General features: G+C 44.0%; 1 protein-coding gene across 13 annotated transcripts in view; it reads right to left on the bottom strand.

Moving 5' to 3' along the window:
* Window positions 1-254: 254 nt before the first annotated feature.
* The window catches only part of huwe1 (HECT, UBA and WWE domain containing E3 ubiquitin protein ligase 1), a 44407-nt gene continuing 26618 nt past the window's right edge, over window positions 255-18043 (bottom strand). For 9 of the 13 annotated variants that reach the window (XM_042408305.1, XM_042408312.1, XM_042408314.1 and 6 more), the window contains 34 exons: window positions 17776-17948; window positions 17547-17686; window positions 17302-17377; window positions 17087-17185; window positions 16818-16945; window positions 16562-16721; window positions 15969-16197; window positions 15674-15852; window positions 15493-15582; window positions 14716-14876; window positions 14561-14603; window positions 13275-13649; window positions 12862-13072; window positions 12260-12384; window positions 11951-12171; window positions 11418-11809; window positions 10541-11204; window positions 9704-10418; window positions 9191-9282; window positions 7599-7755; window positions 7367-7499; window positions 7043-7257; window positions 6708-6949; window positions 5774-5876; window positions 4336-4485; window positions 3963-4208; window positions 3752-3869; window positions 3523-3663; window positions 3144-3431; window positions 2866-2971; window positions 2482-2599; window positions 1857-2038; window positions 1240-1430; window positions 255-1128 (listed from right to left, as the gene is read on the bottom strand). In XM_042408305.1, the coding sequence (XP_042264239.1) occupies window positions 1026-1128; window positions 1240-1430; window positions 1857-2038; window positions 2482-2599; window positions 2866-2971; window positions 3144-3431; window positions 3523-3663; window positions 3752-3869; window positions 3963-4208; window positions 4336-4485; window positions 5774-5876; window positions 6708-6949; window positions 7043-7257; window positions 7367-7499; window positions 7599-7755; window positions 9191-9282; window positions 9704-10418; window positions 10541-11204; window positions 11418-11809; window positions 11951-12171; window positions 12260-12384; window positions 12862-13072; window positions 13275-13649; window positions 14561-14603; window positions 14716-14876; window positions 15493-15582; window positions 15674-15852; window positions 15969-16197; window positions 16562-16721; window positions 16818-16945; window positions 17087-17185; window positions 17302-17377; window positions 17547-17686; window positions 17776-17948 (6766 nt within the window). In that variant the 3' untranslated portion in view covers window positions 255-1025. The remainder of the gene's footprint in view (window positions 1129-1239; window positions 1431-1856; window positions 2039-2481; window positions 2600-2865; window positions 2972-3143; window positions 3432-3522; window positions 3664-3751; window positions 3870-3962; window positions 4209-4335; window positions 4486-5773; window positions 5877-6707; window positions 6950-7042; window positions 7258-7366; window positions 7500-7598; window positions 7756-9190; window positions 9283-9703; window positions 10419-10540; window positions 11205-11417; window positions 11810-11950; window positions 12172-12259; window positions 12385-12861; window positions 13073-13274; window positions 13650-14560; window positions 14604-14715; window positions 14877-15492; window positions 15583-15673; window positions 15853-15968; window positions 16198-16561; window positions 16722-16817; window positions 16946-17086; window positions 17186-17301; window positions 17378-17546; window positions 17687-17775; window positions 17949-18043) is intronic. The other 4 variants (XM_042408310.1, XM_042408318.1, XM_042408317.1 and 1 more) reach the window with 3 other exon arrangements.

The following is an 18043-nucleotide window of genomic DNA, read 5'->3' as shown; positions in this document are numbered from 1 at the left end:
TTACATTCTGTCATCTGGGACAATTTGATTTACTGGTGGGCTTAAAGTGAACTATGAGATTGATTCACTTGCAACAGAATCATTGGGGATTCAATATTTACATCTGTATGCTGCCAATAGAAACTATTTTCTATTGAGAATTGTCCGATAATTAACAAGTATTTTGGTGTGATTACACACATAACTGACACATTTGATCTTGATGAAATGAGATCACTGCATGATTGAAACACTGTTAAAAGAGACAATGGACGCAATTTTATGCATTTATTCATGTAGTTATTCCACTCTGATTCAAAGGCTCAAGGCTGGGTCAGCGATTTAATAGCCAAAAATACTCTAGAATTTATGGTTAATGTCTTTTTTTTTTTTTATCTCCTTCAGGTTTTCTCTTCATTTTTTTGTACCATCCTTCCTTAAAAATGCCACAAAATTTTTGGAAAAGTGCATTTTTGTGAATATCTCCAAAACTTTTCAAGTTGTTCATATACCCCCCATAAAAATGTTCCCCATCATCAAGGCTTGTGAGGTCACAAATTTGCAACAAGAAACCACCAACATTTTTTCCCCAAAGGTTTTATAACCATCCTGTTCAAACAACATTCTCTTTTTTCTTTTTACACAGCCAGAGAACAAAAAAGATTAAACATAATAAACTCCCAAACCTTTTGTACAGAGAAATCAAACTAAATGAAGAAAACGTCTCTTATATTAGTCCATGTTTTTATCCTCTGAATCTGCTCTTGCATTTGCCATTAAATTGGGAAGGGAGACACAAGTGTGTCAACATGAGGCTCTCTGTGTGGTACGCAATGTTAATCAGTCCATTTCACTTGCTGGTTTTATCTGTTTTATATGGAATAGAAACCAGTAAGTCTAGGCCATTCAACAAGTAATCCAGTAATGTCTATGATAGTGTGTGCGTGTGTGCGTGCGTTCAAAGGTTATCAGTATGAATGTGTCAGGAGTAGGCGAATCTAAATCAGGTGTTTGTATGCATGTCTGTGTGTTAGGAGTCTCATAGTTTAAGCCAGTCCGAATCCCTCTGAGCATTCCTGAATGGCCAACAGCAGCATATGTCTCAGCTTCTCGTAGCTCTCATAGGCTGGGAGGTCCAGCTGGTTAAAGCTGAGGGAGGAGAAAGAGAGAGAGAGCGTTAGGATAAAGTTTCATCTTCACAATTTTGACCCTTTCAAGACTTATAATTATTCAAGTCTCATAATCGTGCAACATGTTTACCAGGTATGAGCAGATGGCAGGCGGTCAGTGGAGCGATCATCACGGTGAATCTGGAACTTCTGGATGCCGTTCATGCCCTCCAGAGCAGCAAAACCCTGAAGGGGAACTTTGGACGTGCCAGTGACAAACTGTAGGAACTTGGCCCGGTCTGCCTGGTCAAAGGATCGCAAGGCCCTCCAGAACCACTGGATCTAAAGTTACAAAAAAAAGAAAAAGTCACAAAGTAGTTAAGTTACAAATGTGTCCCAATAAATTTTTGTTTGTTTTTTGCTGTTGTGGGGGGGATATTGCATGATATGAGCAATAAAGTGTGAAAGAGGTACTTCTTTCTCTCTGACATGTAGTGTAAATATTACTGCTGCAGAAGTAGCAATTTGATAGTTGACATGAAATAGTTTCACAAACAAAATGTGGCTTCAGTTAAATGGAACATAATCTGTACTAAATTTAAACCTAAATCTGACAATGGAAGTCGAACGCAAAGGTGCTAATTTGACACCGTTTCTTCTGGGTTTGGTGTCGTCATCTCTTAACACACCCATACGAGTCCTCTCACATATGTAGAAGTGAGTAGACATTTAAATAATAATGTTGTACGTGTGTTTCCTAATCCATACCTGGATGGAGCTGGACTGGTATTTGTGATATTCAGTGTTGGCCTTTAAGTCGTCGATGTCAATAGTGGGCAGGCCAGAGATGAGCAGCTCCAGCTCCTGCTCAGTGAAGATGGAGATCAGCCTCTTGGGGATGATCTCGTAGAATCCCTCAAGGAAAGCTGCCAGCTGCTTGCGGATTGCACCTAGAAAACAAGTTAAAAGCATTCACTCTGGGACCATCTGTAGTTGTGATGATGTTTTGTATTTGGCCTGCAGCTGACATTATCGAATCATATTAATTTGATGGCTTTTTTTCCCCCCAATCAAGTAACTGAAAAGCTTAACTGAATAATGTATTTGAGCAGCAGCTGGAAGATGCTGCTTGTGATAAATCAGCCATCTTCCAGACACACCTCTGGCTCTCTGCTGCATATTGATCAGTTCCAACATTTCAGAGTGCTGCTACCTAGTGCTTTCTCTATGCACTGCATCATTTTCAATGTTTTCATGCATACAGCCTCAACATTTAAAATGAAATGTATATCAACCCATTTACACAGACTGATTTTTGTGTCAGTGATACTGACCTATCGCAGCCCTCCTGCTTATGGAAATTAAATATTTGGTGGAATAACCATGATCTTACCTGTCATCTTCATCTGGCAAACCAGGTGCACATACTCTTTTTTGTTTTCCTCTGTGACCAGGATATTGGCTCCATTTGGCTTGAGGTCTCTCACTTCACACACCCCAAACTCCTGGACCTACAAACACACACACACAAGAGCACATGGACACTTTCAGTGCTGCTCATCTTGCTATATTTCAGCCTAATATTTTACTGTGTGTCACAGATGGCTTCCATTAGAGGTATTTAAAAGCCATCCCACTGCAAATGACTCTTTTCATGAGAACATAGAACATGTGGTATTTGAGCCCTTGAGGCCCAAAAGAGTTAAGGAGAGGATACAGTATGAAAATCAATTTTCCACTTGAAACTAATTGGAACATTTAGAGAGCAGACACGAACCTCTGTGCTGAATGTCAGCTCATAGCCCAGTGTCGACACGTCATTCTCCAACAAGTACACCAAGCCCTGGAAGAACGGGTAGTCCTCGCTCTCCATGTCTGTGTACCTGGGAATACCAGAAAAATACATACAAATTATTCAAATATTCAGGAATTATACTCAGAAATATTTATTTTTTGTATAGCAATCAATAAGGGTTAGGTTGTATGAATAATGCATAGTTGGAACACTTTGTAGATATGTAGGTTACTTAGTATAACTGCCAGTGGCTTCATTACCTGACACTCTTGCCAAGGATGTGCTTGTAGAAGCTGCGGGTGAAATAGCATTCCAATAACCGGTTATCATAGACTGCCTTGGCCACCACGCGACCCACAAACTTGAAGTAACTGAGGTGGTTGGGGTTGCAGTGGGATGAGGGGTTGATGGTGTAGGTGACACGATCGCCGGGCGACGTGCGGAACAGGGCGTACATGGGGTTGAACATCTCTCGGGAGATGATCATGTACCATTCCCTCAGCAGGCCACCAGCATCCTGGCCCTCCTCTCCTTCAAACACAATGTACCTATAATGGAAAAGGAGCACAGTAAGACTCTGGCTGAGTGCTTCTGAATTGAGAGGACATGCAGTTGGATGAAGAGGCAATGGAGCCTTACAGCCTATTCTTCATGTCCTCTGGGCTCTTGCGATGCAGCTCCCTGTAGGAGTCCTCAAACACGTGATCTCTCCTCACATGCACAGCCATGTCCTCCTTCCTCAGGCCTTCATCCAGACGCTCTAGCTCCTGGCGGAAATACCTGCAAAGACAGCCAAAAACACCAGCGGGTCAGTAATTCGAAAAGCCAATGACTGCTTTGAACAAAATGTAAGATAATCTCCTCTTACTTCCTCTTGACATCAAAGTCCAGGATGCGTATGTAGTCAACCAGCACTGCAAAAGGCCCATCAGCCAAGTGAGTGGTGGACTGGCGCAGGATCTGGTTAAGCACTGTGCGGTGAGTTTCTACGAGGAAGAAGGATGAGACCTGTTAGGTACTATATGACACACCAGAAAAAAGCTTTATCATTCTCCTTACTTTGCATCTCTCACACTCACCGGCAAAGCGGAGGAACTTCTGGGTGTCTGGTGGCAAGTTTGAAGAGATGTGCATGGAGGATGGTTCCCTGGAGAAGAATGGGTCTAGGGATGAAGGTGTAGCAGGTGTAAGGGGTGCTGGGGACAGTGGTGGAGGCTCATCTTTGATGTGAGACAGCTGGCTCTCCCGGGTGTCCCTCACAGGAGGTTTGCTCTCTCGCTCCGTGGCATGGACCAGGAAGAAAGCTTCCACAGCAGGCTGGAGAACTGGGGCAACAAAGAGAATATCATTAGGGGAATGCATCACTCAACCACACTCCTTGAACAGACATTAATATTATATAAATCACAATTAGGATAAAGAAATTCATTTGTTAAGATGGATTCCACCTACCCAATACAGCATGCTGGTCATGGGACTCCTCCAGCTCTTTCAGGCACTCCCCGAGCATGTCCCATAGTTCATCCAACAACAGCTGCTCGCTGAGCAGGGGGAGGTCTGGAAGTCTCTCCTCACTCTCTGACTGGCCGTTTCCTTCTTCATCTAAGAAATAAAATTCCAAAATAAATTGAACTGCAAAAGAACTGCTTAAGTGTTGGTGAACAAACTTTATGTTCACATTAGTCTCTCTATATGTATAACATTTAGATTGCTTGCGTTATTACTGCTGCTCCCTGCTTCCCATGTTTTAGATGCCAGCTCATTCATGATATAGGCCTAGCTGAAATATTTATGATATCAAATCAATGGAGACATGTAGACACTTGATCCATACTGAAGATGCATTCATATAACCAAAACTATCCGGAAATTACAAAAATTGCAAACTGATATCAAACTAGCACAAGAATTTATTAAGAAGCAATTCAGCAGAAGTTTAAATTCCTTGTTTACTCGCTGACTTCATGAATTTAAGCAGCTCCAGGCAAAAATCAAAAAGCATTATTATAATCAGAGAAGGTTGAGTTGTCATTGGCAACTTAAAGGTCACATTTTTTCATATCTTTTCAACGTAAATGTGTCTCCATTCTGCCTAGAGTCCCCCAAACTATGAGAAAAGACCAGTTGTATTACAATAAAGCAATGTAGGCTCTCCCTACTATTAGCCTAATACAATTTCTGTTTCTGTCAAATTGTTTTGGGTTTTTTTTTTTTTTTGACAGGGTGTCTCAAAAATATGCAGGGGATCCAGTATCCAGAAAAAGTTTGAGACTGCTCTACAGAGTAATGTCACCTTCATGATCAAAGTGACAAGTAGCAATGTGTAGTCGCATAAGAGTGAGAGGATCATAGAGACACACTGCTGTCTGTACTATTCCTATGATATTCCTGATATTTCTATGATTATTCTGCAGCGTCTGTGCTGCTGAAAATGAGGCTAGGCCCACATGATAATCCTGCAGTCATTGGGCCATCCACTTTGTTAAAAATGAACACATCACCTACTGACAGTAATACTTGTATTAGCAAAACTGCTACTGCAGTTCTGTTGTAGTTCCGGTATGAATATGGCTACTGTCAACTGCTCTCTCCTGTTGCGGTCATATAATCTCGCATTGTATCACAGCCAGAAAGCCACAACCAGTTCCGGAGTGGAGCAGCAGCTTATTTGCCTAGACACTGAAACAGCTCATCGAGAACAGGACTGAAACAAAGGGGTATAGAGGCATGCTAGAATGCATAATCTCAGTGGTATTTTCATCAAAAAACTTCAAAGACATGTTTCAGGGACCTCAGAGACATATATTAAATTGTTGAAAAAGAGTATATGTCACCTTTAAAACTTTAAAAAGGAGTTTCGAGTTCTTTAAAAGGTGCAAGTGACTCATACCTAGAGGTGCAGGATCCTGCTCTAGAGGGGATGGCTGGTCCACATCCATTGGCGAGTCATCTCTCTGCGCTGCCTGGGCTTCTGACATTGACTGCACTTCAGACTGCAGAAATCAAACCAGGGAGGACCAGAGAGGCAGAGACAGAGGATGAACAACAGGGAACAGATAAGGGAAAAAGGATGGAAGAAATAATGATTAACATGACATTTATGACAGGTTAATAGTAACCATCTTGACTGTTATTGCCATGCATCATGACATTCCCATGATCCACTAAGAGAGGAGAGGAACTGGGACTGAGTACGGGAGGGGGGGCCAAAAGCATGAAGCCATGTCAGCCAGCAAACAGACGACATCAGAGGAACAGATCAAACAGTTTGGAGCAGGCAGCACATTCACACTTCACATTTCAACAGAAGAACATGTCAATGCAAAGACATTAATAGAGAATGCAGTGGATCACTGACACATCTGTCTTTCTGTTTCGGAGCTGTCAATGTTCATCATGGCAACAGTGAGGATGTTATCACTATGCATAAACCAACACTTGAGGTAGCAGGCTATAAGCTGCCTGCATACTGCATCATATTGTTGCTATACCAATGCAATGCTACATGAAAGGTTTTGTTTTTATTTCTCAAAATAAGACAGATGTGCATTTCAAGTAATGGGTTAGCTTATGATTTTCCAAAATGCACAAAATCAGTATAAGCAAAGCTAATTAAGACATGAGGCATGTCAGTAGCTAATGGCAATTTCATAGCATTTATCTAGATGACCACCACAGTAATTTGGAAATAAATATACTGTGATGGTCATAACATGTGTAATGAATAGGTTTCCTGCTTTTTTTCCCCCAGAAATGTCTCCTACAGTATGTGTGTGCGGTGTGTGAGTAGGAGTATGCCTGCTGTCAGTGCGGCCCATGCTAACCGTGGCAGCAGCAGCCGTGCCAGCAGGGGGAGCAGCACCAGTGGGGGCATGGGGGGCCACCACTGAGGATCCGGCAGTGGCGGTGACGGCGGCAGAGGCAGAGGAGGCGGTGGGTGGGGGGGCCTGTGTGAGCCGGCGTGCCCGCTGACCCTCTCTCACCATCTGGATGATGGCGTCAGCCTCAGCTTCTAGCTGACGCACCGCGGCCTGGATGCTGCTGGCTGAGCCCAGACTGGATGAGCCTGGCCGTTAAGAGAGGGAAGGCAGTGGTTCGATCACTTGAGACGTCATCAGGATATTGTATGCATATAAGAATATTGTGTACATTTTCTTACCTAATCGCCCTGTCTGTTTGGCTTTCTTGTTGGCGCGTCGTGTGTCCTCACGAAGCTGGATAATGACCTGCAGCACTCGCAAGAAAAATTTCTGCGTTGACGTCTTGGAGGTTAGTGAGCTCATACAGGGAAGTTGTAGTTCACGTCCCCCGAGGGTGCGCTTCTGGGCAGCCACAATCACTACACTCTCCGACCCGTCGAACCTGTGCCCCAACCAACAAATGCAAACAAGGTAAAGGACATTGTACTTGTAAAAAATGAATGAACTGCATGTGTGTTGACAACCTAATGTTACTGGGTGGTCCAGAGTTATCACTAGCTAACCTGCTAGTCATCTTGCCCTTCAGTCTGGCTGAGATGGAGGAATCCTCAGGAGGGGCGTCAGGGGAATGTGAATCTGCTTGTGCCCGTCTCTGCTGCTCCAAGTTGTACTCTCTAAGTTCAGCCAGTAATGTGCCTGAGAGAGAGAAAAGGTTTGGAAACATGTGTAAGGAAAGAAATATTTGCTTAAATAAGAGCACAAGAATTGGCGTAAATGAAGTTGCACAGCACTGACCGATCTGTTTGCAAAGAGTGTATCCGAGGTGTCTTGCTCCACTGAGCAGCAGTCTGAGCACAGTGTCTCTGGTTGCACCGTCTCCTCTAGAGAGCTGCAGTAGAATATTAGCTGCGTCCTCCAGACCCTCCTCTGAACACGAATGAGACGTCAACACCTAGTAAAGACGAGGAAAAGAGTTGTTATTGGTGGAATAAACATGGAAAAACAACTATGTTAAAAACAGTAAATAAAACATGATTTTGTCAATATTCTTTTATGAAGGCTCATAAGGACAAGTGCCTGTTTACGTCACAGTCAAATTCTGTCTGAGACTCAATTATCTGATCCGTCTGTTAACCAGTGATCCAACAAATACAATTTGTCCCAACAATCAAATGTGCACAATTCCATGTTGCAAGACTTGTGGCTACTCCAAGATCAAGACTGAAAACCAAATGTGATCCTTTCTCCTGAACTCTTAACAGCCCTGTAAAGTCTAAGAAGCCACATCAGTGCACATCTTTAAACCTACTTGTTTTCTTTGGCTTTCTCTTCATCTTTTATGCTTATTTCTCCTTGTTTTATATATTATCTCCTCTGTTATCTCCCTCTTTCCCGTACAGCACTGTGTAATTTCAGCTTTGGCAAGTACACCATAAATAAAGCTTGCTTGCTTAACTAATATTGACAGGACTCATGATAGGTAGTCACGTAGCCAGCCAGACATCTGTCTTTGATTGTTGGACAATCCAAATACCTCTTAATACTTAACCCGTCCATCCAACTCAGTGACATTAACTTTGATGTGCGAGCATGCACACATGACATAGCCAGATGGATTGGGCAGTGTATTGAAGCAGTAGCAAAAACATATGGTGGTGTGAGTCTTTTTAAAATTATGTGAAGCAGATGCAGCACTCATCCTTTGTTACTCCTGTAAAAGCCAAATGAATCAAATACAGATTTTCACTGAAAAATCCTCGGGTTAAATAGGTAAAAGACTGGTTTCAAGAAAATTTTACCTGGATTTTATGTCACCACACATCATATGTTTTTGTTTTTGTTCTGCAAGAGGAAGTAAACAAGGTCCTCTTGAGGCAAGGACAGCTAAGAAAATCCTTCCAGTAATAGAAGGTAAAACTGGGGTTGTATGCTTTAGGGGTTATGCCGCTGATCAGTCAGAGCCCCTTAATAGAAAGTTTAACTATTGTTTAATGTTTGGGCTGCAAATGGTATTTTTATTATCAGATTTTCACCCCAAGTTATATTTTATGCAACCTAAGTCCATAATATTAAAAAATACAGAGAAATTCCTAATTTGTTTATGATAAAATACAGAATAAGAGCAAGCCCAGAGTCACAAACCAAATATGTCACTTGACTCAAAATGAAAATTTGGCTTCATTTTCCATCATAAACTTCTCTCCTTGGTTTTCTAAGTGGGTTTGTATCAATTGATCCCCAGTAGAAGTTACCCAGACAAATATCTTGAAGCAAAAAGATATGCAAAGTTTGATGCAAAGCTACTTTTTCCATGAGCAGTAATAGATTTTGACAAGTCATGAAGACAGTATGACTGACACCCTTTGAAACAACGTTTTCCCGCATACCTCCACAGAGAGCTGAAGCTGTTTCTCTGTAAGTCCAGTTGAAGCCATCTTGTTGTCACTCTCTGTACTGCTCGTAGTGCCCCTCTGTTTCCCTGTTTTGGCAAAACACCCAAATTCATTATAAACTATATCATTATTTTCTAGTGAAATCGCTGTAAAGCTTAACACATTAAGACCGGATGAAACATTTACATGTATATCCCTTTAGCGCTGGATGCGACATGAGCGCGTTTTAGATGACGTCATCATTTTAAAGACACGTGACCAATGAAATGCATCGTAATTCACTGAAATACATGTGGGGAAGGTGAAATGCATTATGGGATGCTTTTTTTTTTCTCTTTCCCCCCCAGCACTCTGAGCTCATCTTAGCATCGGGTTTTAGGAGGTCATTTTCAAACAATGTCTTAGGTTTTAGAATGTTTTTTTTTTTTTTTTTTTTTTAAAGGGCGCCTTAGGTCATAATTGGTTAACTTAACTGATGTCATTTTACTTGGAATAAATCAACACTACCTGTGGAGATTGTTCCAGTGGACGTGGGTATACAGATTGCTGTAGAGGATGTCTGGGAGACTGCTAGACTTGTCCCTGAGGATGTACCCTGGGCTCCAGCTACCACAGAGGCTCCTGGGCCCACTACAGTGGGCTGGATAGAGCCCGCTGACGCCATGCCCTGTGTCGTGACTGGGGCTGTGGCTCCTGAGCTGGTTGCTGTGCTGGCATTGGCGGCCTGTGGGGTAGGGTGTACAGCAGGCACCTCAGTGGCCTTGTTGTCGGGCAGGGCAATGGATATGAGGGAGAGCAGGCGCAGCAGCTTTTCAGTGAGCAAGGAGCTCCGTCTGATTACAGGGTGGGACAGCATGTTCATCAGCTGGCCAAGAGGGGAGGTTTCCAGGCTGAATTGGGCCCCCTCAGCCTCTGCACTGCCCCCCAGAGGCACCGTCTTCATAGAGGCCTTTCCCTTGCGGCTAACATTCATGTTGTCCAGCTTGACAAGCAGGTCCCAAAAATCGGTGGAGATTCCCAGAGACTGTGGAGTGGCGACAGAGGAGCCCAAGGAGTTCTGGGTGTTGGAGGCATTGGAGGCATTGCTCTGAGACTGTGATCCTGACCTGGAGCCCCCACCACCTCCTCCCCCAGAGGAGCCTGAACAAAGACGGGAGTCCAGGTCAGAAGATGCTGCCGACAGATCCTTACAGCGTTGCTGGGTGAAGTGGCTGGGGAACACCTGTAGGGACACACAAGAAACAAAAATGAGTTTGATTATCGTAACTTTATTGACATTTTCTTTAAAACATAACAGAATGTAAATGATGTGGCAGATACACATGAAGACAGGTGGACTCTCACCTTAGCTAGCTGGATAAGTGTGTCCAACACATGTCGACAGACCACTGGAGCAGCTTGTGGGTGGATGTGGACAGTGGAACCTCCGCCTCCAGCACACGTGACACCTGCAGTAGCCCCTGACACTCCTCCTACCAGTGTTCCAGATCCTGCAGAACCCCCAGCTGAGTGCCGGTCAGCGTGCTTCCTACCTGATGCTCGCTGGATCTGGAAAATATTTGTCCGGCAGCCTAAGGCTGCGTCCATAGAAACAGAGAGCCAGGAAAGCTGGCTGGAGCTGCGAGACTCCACCCTGTTCAGTAGCTCTAGGGAGGAAGATGAGGAAGAGGAAGAGGAGGAGGATGAAGACGAGAGAGAGGAGGTTGCTGACCCTTTTCCTCCACAGCTTCCCTGGATGCTCCTCTTGCCACGAGAGTCTTCTAGACGTGAGGTCTCCACACACACCTCACTCTCGCTGCTGCGTTGGAGGATGGATAATAGGCTGCGAATGACCCACCCACGAGTCTGAGAGTGGTAGCAAAGGTTCCTGAGCACACGGTGCAGACGGCTGGTGTTAAGCTTCGGTTCATCCACAAACAGCAACACCAGCAGGCAGGACAAGGCCTCGTGGTCCAGCAGCAATCGACCGCGCAGACGCAACAAGGAATCCACACTGGAACTGGATGGTCTGAGGAAACATATATTCACATATATTCCATTTGCAATTTCTCAAAAGGGTCATATGATTTGATCATGATCCAGGACATTTTCATTAACTCAAAAATCAAACATTTCTAAACTACAGCTCAGTATATTCACTTCTGTCATTTCATACAAAAAAGCAAAAGATTTGGACTCCTAAAAGTGTTTGTTGGGCAGTTAAATCTCTGTCTCCTCTCACCTGTGGTTTGTTCCTCCCCCCATCTGAAATGTGCCTCCTCTCTGCACAGCCAGTCGGGTGTACTGGACACCACGATTGCTCCCCAACCGACTGGTGAAGGCTGGTGAGCGCAGGATGGCTGATAGGGCTGAAGATGAGCTATGACCAAACAGCCTCTCATGCATCAGTTGCCTCTGGCGTGCCTCTTGCTCTCTACGCAATGCTGCTGCTTCAGCAGCAATGTCCGGGGGCATGACAGCCAACACACTGTCTTCCATGTCCTCCAGAACACTACGACGGAGCTCTGAGGGCAGTGTCTGAATGAAGGTGACTGGATCCAGAGGGGTGTCTCCTTGTGGGGGCTGTTGGGCTAGCTCCCTGCGTTGCTGCTCTGCCCGTTGCTGGGCAAGAACCTAAGATGATCAACAACATGCTTAGTTAAACAAACTGATTTTGACTGTGACTTCCTTATTTGGAAATCATAACCTTGTCTTTTTTCCTCACTTGGCAGTTCAGTAAGCACTTTAACATTCATCTTAATTTCAGTCTCTCACCTCCTCCTGGATGGCAGGTGGCAAGGCTGCCAGGAACTCGGGGCTGACCTCTGTAACCCCTGGTCCTCCCAGTACAGGTGCAGTAGAGGTAGGCAGGGTGGTGGCAGCAGGAGGACGGGAGGGTGGTCTGATTCCCAACTGATTTTGCAGCACCTCTCGACGAATATCCTCAGGAAGAGCTGCCAGGAAAGAGGGATCCACACCCTCTGGCAGACTGATGCCTGCCAAGACAAAAACAAAAATTAAATGATTTCATATCTTAAAATAAAAATATTCAAAACTGCAAAAAAAGGCAGTGATTAATTTTACCTGCAAGTGGGTCCTCCTCTTCGTTGCTGGTGGATGGGAGGGGCTCTTCCTGGATGGCCTGAGACTGGCTGTCAGCGCTATCACTTCTGGGCATCGTTTCTCCAGCAGATGAGACAGAGTTGGAGCTACAACCATAAAAAAATAAGGCTGTCAGTAAGCAAAAATGTGTAGTGATATACTGACTGCAAGAGGAATGTGCTTAGAATCTTATGAGGGGATTTAACTGAACTATGAAATGCTTTTGTTTTGACAAACCGCTTGTAAGAAAGGTCAGGTACTATCTCTTCTTAAAACAATTGAAGGGGATTACAAAAAGATTGGATGTCCTAAAAAATGCCTTAAAAAGAGCAGGTGCACAAACTATTAACTAAAATGCTGCAAAAAAAAGGACTGGTGGGAAATGCTGGCCTTCAATTCTAATAGTGCCTGTTTTGCATTGGACTGAAACAAAAGCTAAATGCACTGTAATTAAAAAAGGGAGTAGAAATTTTCAACAACCTGTAACTTTTAAAACAAACTGGCTAAGAGTTATCTGACAGAGATATATAGGGTACACAATACTGCTTTTGAACATAGATTTGGTCAGAGAGGAAGCTACTCACCCAGTCTCTGCGTCTGTCTGTCTGTCAGTCAGCCCACTCTCCCCACTGCCAGACAGCTCCTGAGACAGGTTGGCAGTCTGGGCAGAGTTTTGAGCAGCTTCTTCTTGAGTGGCAGAGGCAGGACTGCTGGTATCCATGGGTGACCCCTCCAGTTGTGACACACCCACTACTGCAGGCTCTGAGGTCTCCACGATGTCTGGACTTAGGGAGGCTGAGAAAAAACAGTGAGGTTAAGGGTTAGAATTAGATATTATATTAAATCAGTGAACTGTAGCAACATTTCTTGTGGGACTGATTTGTATTTCTCAGTGTTCAGAAAATTGTATGACAGAGGAACATCACCATTTTAATTACAGATGTGCGTCCTTACTGTTGGCCAGTCTGTATAAAGAGAGTTTTCAAAGTTAGTCTACCTTCCCTGCCTTCATCCAACGCTCCTCCTCCTCCTCCACCACCTCCTCCGACTCTCTCACCGATTGTGGGCGCCGGGGACATTTCCATCTGAGATGCCTCCGCTTCACTGTTTGGCCTGTCAGCTGCCGACAAGGGTGGAAGGCCTGCCCCTGCCAGAGCAGCCAGTGAGCTGGCATGTGACTCGGCAAGTAGCAAATCAGCAATTGGCTGGTGGACCTGCTGACTGATCGCAGTCTCCAGGGAGACTAGGGCCTGTTCATGAGGGGCAGGGGTGGTGGGAGTGACCTCTCCAGATGGTGGAGCAGTGAGAAAGCCCTCTGAGACCCTGGGTGGGTCCAGACATGACACGGTGCCACCCTGAGCCTGCTCACCCTCTGCAACATCCAGACAGAAAACGTATGTGAAGACAAGGACATTTTTTCTTTTATACAGTCTTGATTGGAAAAAAAGATTCATTATTTTAATTTTCAGTGGCTAAACATAGATTACAAGGTTTAGAAACAATACTTATTCTGACAATACACCTATATAACTGATGTTATATTGTTAAGAGCTGTTTTCTTCCATTCTTACCAACATCTACCATTGCTAACTTGTTAAAAAGTGCCTTACAATATCTAACAATTATAGAAAGCATTTCCCTATACACAACTGCAGCCAAAACCCTTGTTTTCAAACCCTTCCAAGCAGTGTTGCTTGAAAGATTAATGACTATGTTTAAAGCAAGCGAACACAAAGCTTGCACACATAAACAGAATTGGAATAACAATATGCTGATTAGTTATTGATCATTCTCTACATCGATGGCATGGGCCTCTGCTGAGGAAGGCAGTAAGTTGTATAGTTATCTCCTGAACGGGGTGCACAATCCTGATCCCCAACAACAACACAACTTACTACCTCACCACAGCACAGCCAGCTGCACAAAAATGCACTGAATACAAGATACATACGAATCAACATTGTGCATCACAGCTATGATGTAAATAAGTAGAATTAGGTGTTTAAGATGTATAGCAGAGCTGTTTGCAAGTGATAGTGGACTCCTTTGCAGCCGATGAAGATGCCAAGCTGCTTTGGCGTTGCCATAAGAAAGACAGTAGACTGTATAGTTATCTCCCAGATCTGGTGTGATCCTAAAACTATACAAACTACTACCTCATCCCACAGCACGCTCTGCTGACTGCTTGCCTCTGGGTGCCCATCACTGAGATGTGTCCATTCCCGTCAAGAAATGTGAAACATTAACAGAATCAAAAACATAATCTTTACAAAATGTCAGTACCTGCAGTGTTTTCTGCACCGTTTACTGTCCCCAATCCAGAACCCTATTGACAACAACAGTTGACAGTCAGAAAATTGTGAATAAAAATGCCAAATGTTGCATGCACAGTCGTGTTTAAAAATTCCTCAGGCAACAAACATGTATTATTTGCATACCTGCAGGGTCTGTTCCCGGGCCTGTTCTGCTCCAGAGGCCCTCCTCTCATTCTGTTTAGACTCCTCCTCCTCAGCCAGCTGCCTCCTTCGCTTCTCCCTACGCTCTTCCAGCTCCTCATCTCGCAGACTCTCCAGATGCTGCAGGATAGGCACCTTCACCACTGAAAACAGACACAAGACATCAGAATTCATCAGTGTTCCTGTGGTGTGTGTGTGTGTGTGTGTTGCAGGACTTTGGCCAGGTGGTTGAGGTGCCATCACTGAGTGGGAGCACCTTGCCAGTGTCCCTACAAGTTATTCAAGCTCACCTGCCCAGATGCCAGCGTCCCAAACCCTTCATCAAGCTCTGTTCTCTTTTGTGTTGTCCCTTTTGGTTTTGTTTTACACTAACACATGCTTCACTTCAGTCACTGCATTCACACACTTGCAAACGTTGCTGATACTGACTTCCACACCTTATTGCTTACTTTTATACATAATGGTTACTGCCTTAAGTAACCAGACTCTAAACGAGATGTAATCATGGTCAAAACGTGTCTAGAGCAGGACAAAATTAACTGTGCATAGTTTTAACTACTTGGCCATCATATCCAAATTAATAGTGACCAAATTCTTAAAAGCATAGATAATTTCTTAAAGCACCAGTGGCAATCCCCAAAATATTGTCACATTATCAATATTGAGATACTCATAAAAATTGTTTATAATTATAAAATTATCAAATTCATCTCCATTGAAGACATGCACCCCACCTGCCAAAGTCTTCAATAAACCTACCTGCTACACAGTCGTGCATACTCTCAGCATCCAGCACTTTACACTCATCTGTCCATCTAGTTAAGGCAGTGGGAATACTAGAGAGTGTGCCTAGAGAGACAGAAAAAACAAACATGTTAGGAATTCAAGATAATACTAATTATATTACATTATATTAACAACAGTGCATGGTAATTCTCACCTGCTTGTCCCCCAGTGCTGCTCTGCTCATGGAAAAAGTCATCCAACAACTCGTCATCAGAACGGGCGATGATGTGCACATCCTCATTTCCCACCAAAAGGCGAGCTCTACCACGAGATTGCAAAGGCAGAGAGCTGGACAGCTGTAAAATGTCTGCTGCAGCACTGGGACCCAACAACCTTAAGAGGTGAGTAGAGGAGAGACATTTTAATCAGCATTATTACAACAAACACATCTGGTGTAGATGTGATACAGACGCTTTGTTAAATAGAGCCAACAAGAGACATGCTTTCACCTCTGCAGGATAAGCGGAGGGTTAGGCTGGCGGTTTCCAGGGTAGTGGACATGGATGGTGTGTCCACTGTTGGCAGTGAGCTGGCGCAGTGTTCGCTGGCTGCGACCCATGCCCTGTGCCAAGCGACTGCTAGTGCCTGCCACACCTAGGGTGAGGGAACCGTGGTCAGCATGGCGCACCATCAGTGGGTGGGAGCTGGGGATGTTGCCTGGGGAGGGAGGGATGTCAGCTGATGGAAGAACAACAGAAAAACAGTAGGCAGACATTAGGGGACAGCTTTGACACAACCCCAAGTCCTGTATGTTTATGAAAAATAAAGATATTGAAAAACAAAGATAATGAAAATGTATTTTCTGCGTCATCTGTTTTTGTGTTTGTACCTCTACTAATTTGGACTGTTCAAAGCTCTAATGAGTGATGCCAGCAGAGCCACTTTGGAGGAGGCTAACTATGTTTTTTTTTTTTTTTTAATATGAAACAAAGATTCTGATTTTTCCTCTAATTTCTTACAGTGAAGCAAAAAAGGAGCCAACAAATACGTTTGACCTTTGTAAATGTTTGTAACAAATGATCCTTAAAAACAGCCGGCTTACCATTGTTGGAGAACATGTTGTCAAACTCTATGATGAGGTCATCATCCCTGTCAAACCTTTCGAAGCGGATGTGAGGTGCAGCATTGATGTCAGGGAAGTCCTCATCCAACTCCATCTCGGAACCTTCATCATCATCATCCTCATCTCCTTCTTCATCATCCTTGAGAAAAAGTGGCAGCCATGAGGTTTAAAAACAAGCAACACTCAGACACTCAACACAGACTTGTTTACTGAACTTCATTGCATTAACCCATACCTGATCCTCCTCTTCCTCTTCTTCCTCCTCCTCTTCTTCATCCTGGCTGTCTTCATCATCGTTGCTGCCACTAGAATCTTCCTCTTGCGTGTGTTCCTCATCCTCTGGTTCCAGTATATTCATTGAATCTGATGGAAGAGAGAAACACAAAAGTTCCTTTTACAAAATCTAAAAAAAAATTCAGAGGCAGTCATTAAGACCAGTGGCAACAACTTTGATGTTCTTTACCGTGATAAAACACATAAAGCTCTGAAGTTTAGCTGTCTTACCTTCCCGGTTGGCCTGAAGAGTAGATGCTTGGCTAATATTGGAGGGGGCCTCATCCATCAATACATCCTCTTGCGATTCATCCTCACCACTGCGTCCCACTGATTGTTAAAATGACAACAAATAAGACATTTGCACTGGGCTCTCTTCTCTGTTCACCACCATAACTCCAATGTCTTCTCCCAAATTAATCCAGGATCTAGAGACTGTGATTTACCTATAATTGTGCTGTTGACAGTGCCAGCGTCTCTCTCCAGCAGCTCATCAATCAGATCCACCAACTCATTCTCAACCTTCAAACACAAGAAATTAAATACAGATGCAATGTCAGCCATAGAGTGGAGAAGAGGGCATAACATTTGGGATGCATTTTATGTTATGGTCATAAATTATAGATAGTTACAGATGAGGTGATGTGGTGAAATACTACTTGAGTATTATGTGTAATACACCATCAATCACCTGCATAGCCTGAGTGCTGAGAACCTCTGGCTGACCAGCAATGACCACTGTGTCTCCTTCTGTCTCTCCATCCATTAGGTCGCTGTCTGTTCCCTGCACCCTGTGGTTGCCCTCCACTGGCTCTGCCTCGCCAGACTCTCCTGGAATAGATGCCATACATCAGCAACAGACATATTTGGAATCGTTAGATCTACAGTGTTGAAATATCTCATCTGATGCATGTGGATACCTTGCTCCTGAGTGTTGCTGTTGCTGTCCCTGGCAGTGCCCACAGTGTCATGTTCAGCCTTGGTCTTGCTGGAGCCTCCTTTGCCCCCGAACAGACTGCTGGGCTGGTTAACAATTCGAGACAGAGTCTCCAGAGGCTTCAGGGCAGCATTCACTGTGTTGGCCATGTTGGGACTAAACCAATGAGATACAGAAGGAATATTGGGTCATTTAACAATTTTACACAAGTTAAATGTCCAGTAATCACATGCTGTGATACAGGCCCTGGT

The sequence above is a fragment of the Thunnus maccoyii genome, chromosome 4 (assembly GCF_910596095.1).
Source record: "Thunnus maccoyii chromosome 4, fThuMac1.1, whole genome shotgun sequence".
Classification (NCBI taxonomy): Eukaryota; Metazoa; Chordata; class Actinopteri; order Scombriformes; family Scombridae; genus Thunnus; species Thunnus maccoyii.
Note: the sequence above shows the minus strand (reverse complement) of the source record. Positions and strands in the feature narration are given on the sequence as shown.